General features: G+C 34.2%; 2 protein-coding genes across 6 annotated transcripts; one reads left to right on the top strand and one right to left on the bottom strand.

Moving 5' to 3' along the window:
- Positions 1-323: 323 nt before the first annotated feature.
- On the top strand, positions 324-1,268 carry LOC130950519 (uncharacterized). Its single transcript, XM_057879074.1, has one exon. The coding sequence runs from the start codon at positions 454-456 to the stop codon at positions 1,120-1,122; it is 669 nt and encodes a 222-aa protein (XP_057735057.1). The 5' UTR covers positions 324-453; the 3' UTR covers positions 1,123-1,268.
- Positions 1,269-3,035: 1,767 nt separating this feature from the next.
- LOC130937980 (uncharacterized) lies at positions 3,036-7,571 on the bottom strand. 5 transcript variants are annotated; one of them, XM_057867140.1, is made up of 9 exons: positions 7,427-7,571; positions 7,168-7,345; positions 6,712-6,771; positions 6,526-6,608; positions 6,194-6,258; positions 6,050-6,083; positions 3,599-3,669; positions 3,306-3,436; positions 3,036-3,210 (listed from the first exon to the last, which is right to left on the bottom strand). In XM_057867140.1, the coding sequence occupies exons 1-8, from the start codon at positions 7,481-7,483 to the stop codon at positions 3,346-3,348; spliced, it is 639 nt and encodes a 212-aa protein (XP_057723123.1). In that variant the 5' UTR covers positions 7,484-7,571; the 3' UTR covers positions 3,036-3,210; positions 3,306-3,345. The 5 variants fall into 5 exon arrangements, 3 of the variants coding, with proteins under 3 accessions (XP_057723123.1, XP_057723114.1, XP_057723106.1); XR_009069568.1 differs by having other exon boundaries at positions 3,036-3,223; positions 3,540-3,669; positions 7,168-7,523; XR_009069517.1 differs by having other exon boundaries at positions 3,540-3,669; positions 7,168-7,523.
- Positions 7,572-8,849: the final 1,278 nt, after the last annotated feature.

Below are 8,849 nucleotides of genomic sequence, written 5' to 3'. Positions count from 1 at the left end.
TTAAAAATTAATTATTATTTATTTGTTATAAATATATATAATTTAATTTATTTTTATTATATTTTTAATATTTTAATATATATTTTATATTAATAATTAATTTTAATAATTAATTTCAGCATATGTTTGTTATTATAGGAAAGAATAATATGAACCGTAGTTATCCGAATATAAACCAACACGTCGGATTGGCGCGGAATAAATGTCAACGGTCCCACTCTCTCACTCTCTCTCTCTCTCTCTCTAGAACAACCTATTCCTGATGACCCTACCATACTTATATTCGTTCTTTTTTTTCTTCCTTCTTTCCCCTTTCATCACATACTCATATATAATCACTCCAAACCTCGAAATTCCTCACATCAACAACTATTACCAAACACACCAAATTCAGACATCCAAAAAAACCGAAAAACCGCATCATCATATCAAAACGAATAGAAGATATTAAAAATGAAACTAGTATGGTGTCCGGAGAGAGCATCGAAAGCGTACATCGACACAGTACAATCCGTAAGCACGCTGAAACGGGAATCCGGCGTGGCGGAGCTAGTGTCAGCCATGGCAGCGGGGTGGAACGCGCAGCTGATCGTGGAAACATGGTCGCAAGGAGGCTTGATCCCAACCAGCATAGGATTGGCCATCGCAAGCCGTTACACGGGCGGTAGACACGTGTGCATAGTCCCGGACGAGACGTCGGGATTAGAGTACGGTGAAAGGATGAGCGAAGCCGGAGTTAGGAGGCCGGAGACACTGGTAGGAGAGGTGGAAGAGGTTATGGAAGGTTTAGAAGGAATTGACTTCTTGGTCGTGGATTCGAGGCGCGGCGACTTCGCCAGGGTTTTAAGACTGGCCAAGTTGAGCGCCCAAGGGGCCGTTATGGTCCGAAAGAACGCCAACGCCAGTTCAAGTTCTTCGAAGCCCACGTTTAAGTGGAGGGGAGTGGTGGATGAAGGAGGATCCAGAAGACGCGTCGTACGGTCGGTGTTTCTTCCGGTTGGGAAGGGGCTTGACATAGCACATGTTTCCGGTGTCGGTGGTGGTCGTGGTGGTGCTGATGGGAAGAGGTGGATTAAGCATGTTGATCGGAGATCTGGGGATGTTCACGTTATTAGACGATGAATCAATGATGATGGATTCGGGGCGTCAAATTTTCAACGCCGTTAGTTTTGTAAATAGGAAATATAGCATGAATTTTATATGCCAAGAATTGTTTTTGTTTGTTTTGTTTTATACTATATATATTAACAACAACAGAATTCGATGAAGTGGTCTTTTCTAACTTGATTTTCAGTTAATTACTTCTCTCCCCCCTGTGGTACTCCTTGTTGTCGCCTATAATTTTGCTGAAGAATTTCACGGTGTAGGTACAAATTTTTAGTATCTGGTTCTTATATATTGGATCTCACTTTTATCGTAGATACTTTTACTTATTTATTCATAGGACTCAAGGTATTTGTTGTGTATGTGTACTTGAATGATGAGATGATGAACGAACTTGTCTTTATACAAAAATATCTCTAATTATATCGCTTGTGGTTCTTAACTTACATGTTTGATGGTCGGTTTTCACTTTTGACCTTAAGGACACAAACACAATCACCATGATTAGTATTACAAGTTGTGACAAGTAAAGATCACTGCGATACTTTTTGTGTTGCTATTTGATTAACAAAATAACGAATTCCCTTTCTTTAATTGTTGTTGGATGCTTACTGCACTATCTTGTTTGCTTTCTAAAACGGATCTTCTAAAATTATTAGGATCTTCTGGAAAGAATAATGGGATATATTATCTTAATGATAGGTCATATTAGTAATTAAGGAATGGATATTATCAGTTACAAATTGGTAATAATACCGATTTGATTTTGAATGATATTATTTCGATCAAATTATATTTATATTTATAATAAAAAATGAGTAAAAATATAAAATTCACACTTATAAGCTAATTTTGTGTGTTTGTTAAAAAAAATATGTGAAGTAATATGTATATAATGGGTTAATTACCGATGTTAATGGAGAACTTTGGTATTTCAATACAAAGCATATCCATAATATTTTGTTTCTCAAATTAGAAGTGAAAATATTCACTTCATAGAATTACTATACCTAAAAAATTTTAAACCGATAATGCAATTCCACTATCTTCAATTTAAAATAACTACATATCTGCTTAGGTAAATTCATATATTAATAAATTAATATATCTAGACATACTTATACTTAGATTTATTTTTAAATATACTTTATTTAAATGAACAATTCTATGAATGGAGCTCTCACTTTCAGCCAAATGCCGTCTTTTTAGCCCTAAAGTAAGGAAGTTGTCGTGGACGAATTTTTATTGTAAAAATGGATATAATTTTATGAGCACCTATTAAACCACATTTCAATTTCAAGTGTGAAAAGAACCAACAGATAATTATTACATTCAAATAATAATCAGAGCCTGTTCATGGCCACATATGTACTTTTCAGATGGATTGGGAGGGGGAGAAAGGGGGCACAACTGATGGGTATGGTGTGAAGGTGAGTGAAACCAACACTAGCCATCAGTCGCAATCGTTGAAAGCCATAAAAAAGAGACAGAATCATGTTTTACGTAACACTAGGAGGTAATATAGGAGATAAGATTCATTGTGAACATGAAAATGACACGGATATCTCTTACGGTACATGTTGCAGCACTTGAAGCAATGTGCATCAAATTTTAAATGCAAAGAAATTCATGTGAAACACAAGTGGCATTCATATACTAGTTTGAAGTTTGAATTATAATTCAAGAATTCTATCACGGAATCATATCCATTTCCTTAACCACATGCATTTACTACGCCACCAGCAGTCCCCCACAACTACCTAAATAGAAAAGTAACTACGGCAAAGACAAAATCGTGTATAAAAATGTTTCGTTGACCTTCAAAGTTGTGCCACAACTAAGGACACGTGCTATGCATATGGTCAATAATTGATCCATTACCCCCCCCCCCCCCCCCCCCCCAAAAAAAAAATCACGAGAAAGCGCTCAAATTGAGGAAAATTGGAAACATTGTAAGGATAAAATCAAATTGATATTTCTATATTCATCAAGTCCTAGATAGTACATCATAATTTTGGCCTTGTATCAGTAGGTAACAACTCCAGAGGTGTTGTGCTATGCTGGTCCAATATTTCTATTTTATAGTCCAATTATGGTGCCTGTAACCTGTAGTCAATGACTGAGAATTAGAAAGATTTATGAAAATAATAAAATAGCTTGCTTGATAATGAATCTAATGTAGTCAACAATGGTGAACTTACTAAAAATAATGTACAAGTTCACCATCTGGAAATGAATGTGTTAGTCCCAACTATTTTTGCTTCTTCTGAACGCTTTCTTGTCTGAAAGCACCTTCTTGCTTTTGAGGCGTTTCTGCTCTCCTATTGCAGCCCTTCAATCATAAGTGCATATTTGATTAACAGAGGTTAATTGCATGCCATTGACCATTATTAAGCAATTCGAATCTAACGGAAGCCACAAGCAACATGGTGTACCTAGAATAATTCGTATTTAACCTGAAGACTGAGGAAATACAAAAGTGAAGTGCTCTTACATCTTCGCAATTTTCTTCTTTTGCTCTTCAGAGGGAGGTGGTGGGACATATGCTGCTGCATCAATGATTTCCTGATTTATTCCATCAAAGGGAAAGAGGGTTAGAAAGATAAAGTTAACTAAAAGCCCAATTCATAATAACAAAGGCGACATACAAAACTATGCAAATTACAGAGACAGATTAACTCATTAGTCATACTACGTAACTGAGTGGATATTAAGATACTCCCATGGCAAATAATCAGTTTGATAACATGACCAAGATGTAAGTCATGGTTGATTTGGAAAGAAGAAAGGATCAAAGATACGTATTGTCGACAGCGTTGGAGATGCGCTTGCAACTATTGTCCGTATTCAAACAATTAATAGCTAATATGATAGGATAATGACAATTGTGAGAGCAAACAAGACTTTGAGCTCAGCTCTTATATCACTTTACATTTGCCCTTGATGAGCTTATCAACATACTGAAGAAATGATGCCATGATGCATTCTTTTAATAGATGATATGCTTTTCAGAAGTTCGAGCTAAAAAGACATGATGGATTCAAACAAGTACACCACCAAATTCTAGAGAAGATATAAATGAGAAGTTAGAGCTTAAAAGACAGGCTTTAGAAGCACATGGTTTTCCTTTAGATTAAAGATCAAGTACATCAAATGTAAATTCAGAAAAGACATACTAATGCTAACGCAGAGCTAGAGATTCGAGATGCTACCATGCAAATGTCACATGGTTTAAATATCTTGGGTCCACCATCCCGAAACTCAGAAAAAAATAGATGTAAATCCACCTGTGGACCAAGAGTGAATAGGGAAGTTCAAGGATAGCTGGCAGCCGTCTGTAAGATTCAAGTTCCACGGATGAAGTTGAGCAGTGTTTTGTGATTTTATTTTTGATAAGGAACAAGGAAATACCACTCAGAAAAAATTTTACTATATAGTCTAAGATCTGCAATATCGTATATATGACTGAATGTTTGGTGATAAAGAACCAAAAAATAGAGTAAAAAGCTCACCATGGCAAAGGTGAAGATGTTGCCATGGAAGAGTGAAACGGTGATTAAGACAGGATAAGATTTGGAAATACAACAGATCTGAATGGCATGTCTATTACAATGACTTATGATAAGACACAACAGCCTAATTTAATCCATTAAAGCAACCCCAACAAATAAAAGGGGCTTAGTAGTAGCAGTTGTATCCGTATGCTTATATTTAATATCCGAGGAACATATATAAAAACATTGAGTACTTTCTTTACTTGGTATTTATGAGAATAAATAGGAGGATTTACATTAAAGAATCATTGTTTCTCTTTCCATTAATCCCTGGCTGGATTCAAACAAGTGCATCACCAAACTCATAAAAAAGACATCCTGATCCCTCAACTCTGCAATAAGGGAGTGTATAAGGAAACAATTCACACACTGCTGTCCAAGAACTATACTTTTTCCCATTCAAGACATTATCTTAACTCTTAAATGTGCCGGCTTCAACCCTCTTACTATTGATCCCCCGGCTGGATCTAAATAAACATATCATGGAATTCATTATGTTCAGGACAAGGCAATCCACCAACTCAACAATAAAGAACTACACAAAGAAACAATTTACAAGCTCCTCTGCATGAACTATCCCTTTTTCCGTTACTCCAGAGAATCACAAAATGAAGTTGTTATTAGACTACTAAACCCCCACAGTACACAACTACACATCCAATCTCTTACCATTAATACCTAGCTGGATCCAAAGGAGCACATGGCAAGCATAATGTTTATGAATGGCAATCAGCCAGCATAACAATAAAAGAGTAGACAAGGAACCAATTTACAAACTCTTCTTCAAGAACTTTCCCATTTCTGAGTGATAATGTTGTGTTAACTCCTCAAAGAATCACCATAAGAGTCAGCACCAAAACTCTATATGAATACTCCAAAAAAAAGCAGAAAATATGCTGAGATGTCTGTTCACTATCAAAATAAGGAGATTTCACAAGAGCCAAGCTTTCTGCACACTAACTACTCCAAGCCACATCGCCAGTAGTAAAAACTAATAGAATCCAGAGCTACCAGTCAGAACTAGAAGGTAAATACTTAATCTTATGACTTTCTTATTTACAACTTGCCTAGACGACATTACCATCCAGAAATAGTCTTCCAAACTGCAAAATTCCATTTTAAGGTTTCAATATTGTCTATTTAGTTTCTGGTTGGAGGAGACGAGATATAGAAACAGAATTATTCATAATGTACCAAGCAAAGACAACTCTAACTGTAGTCAAGGCCAAGAACAACCCCATTTTTGGACCAACAGAAGAATCTATGTTTTTATGATAGTCATCCTTCAATTATATCACAATGCAGTCACCCTTTGATAAGAGCTTTCATATCACAATTCTTTAGAACAAATGTAATAAATGAAACTTCATACATTAAACTTGCTACATTACCTGAAGTTTTGCCAAAGCATCCTCAATGTTACCCCTGAGCAAAAAAAAAAGGAGGGGGGGGGGGGGGGGGGTTAAGAGTAATTAGACCAACAATCTTGCAAAAGAGGAACAAACAATAAATAAGACAAAAGGGAAGAAGCAAACTTCTGTGTTCTAGTTCTTGTGGAAGAAATCACAAGCTCCCCATCCTTATTAATTCGGTTTTTTTCCTGCTCAGGACCAAACAAAACTAAGTCATGCAAAGATAAGCTAGATTATCAAACTATAAGAATACAACAATTACTGAGGTAAAAGAGTAACCAATCAAAAGATGTAATAATACACAATAATGCACAAGTAGATGCATAGATGAACCTTATTAGCAAACATGCGTACACGGCAATATTTACTGCTCCAGAAAGACATCGAAACACTAGTCTAAGTTATGAAACAGTCAATCTTATGCACCAAAGCAACGATGATAATATGACACAAACCATTTGCATAATTCTCTCCCTGATCCTGTCACTTAGCCAATATGCATTTTTAACATTGAATCGCATGTCCACCTTGGTGTTCACTGGTCACTTCAGCAAGTTAGGATCATAAAATAAAATAAATAAATAAATAACCGACCAAGAAGAGAACCATTTCTATGATAATACCGTAAAGAAAATACCAACCTTTATTCACATTTTGACCCCCAGGTCCACCACTTCTGGCATAGCTCACCGTAACATGATCTAAAACCAACAAAATAGAGTAAACTATAGTTTCTAACCATGAAACTTTAAAACGCCAATAAAATTAATAAACGAAACTAGTTTTGTAATCATAAAAGATGATTTTAATATGTAAATAACAGTATCCAAACGTTGATATATATATATATATATATATATATATATATATATATATATATATATATATATATATATATATTTGTCAATATTCCCATCTTTCATGATAGAAATGACAGTATTTCGTCTCTCATAAGTACAAAATTTATTTCGTTTCTTCCCAATAGATTTGTCAATAAGTAGTTTACTCAACAAAATACAATCTTTTAGGGTTTATTTCTAACACCATTTTGCAATCAATAAAAAAAAAAATCAGAGTCGAAAAATGAAGCGACGCACCTAAGGTGATTTTAGGAGTGGGACCAGTGTCAGCTGAGAGAGCTCGTTCTTCAGCTTCTTGGAGAAGCTGGTGAACCTGAGAGAGACGAGAAGATACCTTGTTTCCGCCATCGCCGGGACCCGAAGAAGAAACGCATCGAATTGGAGTGAAGGGAGTGGAAGGGCGAGAGCGCCGAAACTGAAGGTTCAAGTTAAGGTGAGATGAAGAGAGTGATAGAGATGGAAGAGCACGAAGACGAAGAGAAAAAGAGAAAGGAACCGTGGAAGAGAGGTGCAGCATCTCCTTCAGCAGGGTTCTACTGGTGGTGGTAGCCATGTCTGAAGTGTATGAACCGCAACCATAAACCTGCTCCTTTTGTTTTAGGCCTTAAGTTTTCTTATTTTCATTCGCCGATTTTTTTTTTTAATTTTCTGATTTTTCTCTATTCTTTAGCCCTCTAAATTTTGGCTATTTTTTGTAATATGGAAAATTTATTGGTATTTTAATTAAACGTAGGTAATTTTTATTTTTAACTCATAATAGACTAAATAAATAATTTATTGTACATATTATATAAATATTTTATTAATTTCTTAGCGAAATTTTTTTTTTATTTATTTAATTATTTTTGTTTTTTCTTTCATAATAAAATTCTACTAATTATGAACTAAAATATTTAAGCACATTCGAATTGAAGTAAAAAATCATAAATATTTTTTAAGGAAATAACATTTTAACATAAAAAATAATTCTTAAATACATTTCATTAAAACATTAAAAAAACTAGAATCAATCAATAAATAAAAATAAAGAATAAAAAAAAGCGTCTAAAGAGCATATTATTATTATTATTATATGTTTCTTTATACAACAACGAAGAATTTGCTCATAAAAACTATGGATTAGGAATTATGCAATTTTAGAAAAATGAGTTTATTAAACAAGAATACAAGCATGAAAAATTAGAGACTAGAATCAAAATATCCATAAGGAAGTAACAATATGCTTGTTTAACATCTTTTTATTTTTGTTAATATTAATATAGTTTATGAAATTAAAATAATAAAATTATATGAATAATATAATTCAATAATTAAAAAATAAGTAAAGAATATAATTTGAAGATAGAGAATTAGATTTTTCATGTTTATTTTCTATTTATTTAAAATTACTTCTCTAAGTAAATACATCTAATTTTTTGAATATCTTAACCCCTACTTTCAATTTCTCTTCTCTCCTCTTACTCCCTTTATATAAAATGATGGGTTTAGTTTCAAGTTAAATCATGTTATATTTAAATCACGTTATCACAGTTATATCATGCAGTACTTTTTTTTTTCAAACGGTAATTAAATTTCATTAAGAAAGAGAAAGGTCCAATTGGACTACACACAAAAGAAAGAAAAGGAAAAGTTCCACCAAAAGACAAAACTTGTAATAATTACAGGAGACTTAATTTTAAGGATTTAATATGTTCTTGGTCTCTCACTTGCTGTCCTTCAAGCTTCTTCGAGACATATCCATGGAGTTTTCCTTCGCTACTCAAATATCAACTCATTCCTAGCTTTTCAGTTCTGCCAAGTAAGATTCACGGCCAATTCTTGCTTCTCCACCATGTTAATGCCTCCTTTGATGCTGTTCTGAAATTCAAGCCACCATTTCTAGGTTTCTATTTTGCGAGTTGGTGATGGAAGTCCAGCTA

This window comes from Arachis stenosperma, chromosome 1 (assembly GCF_014773155.1).
Source record: "Arachis stenosperma cultivar V10309 chromosome 1, arast.V10309.gnm1.PFL2, whole genome shotgun sequence".
Lineage (NCBI taxonomy): Eukaryota > Viridiplantae > Streptophyta > Magnoliopsida > Fabales > Fabaceae > Arachis > Arachis stenosperma.
Note: the sequence above shows the minus strand (reverse complement) of the source record. Positions and strands in the feature narration are given on the sequence as shown.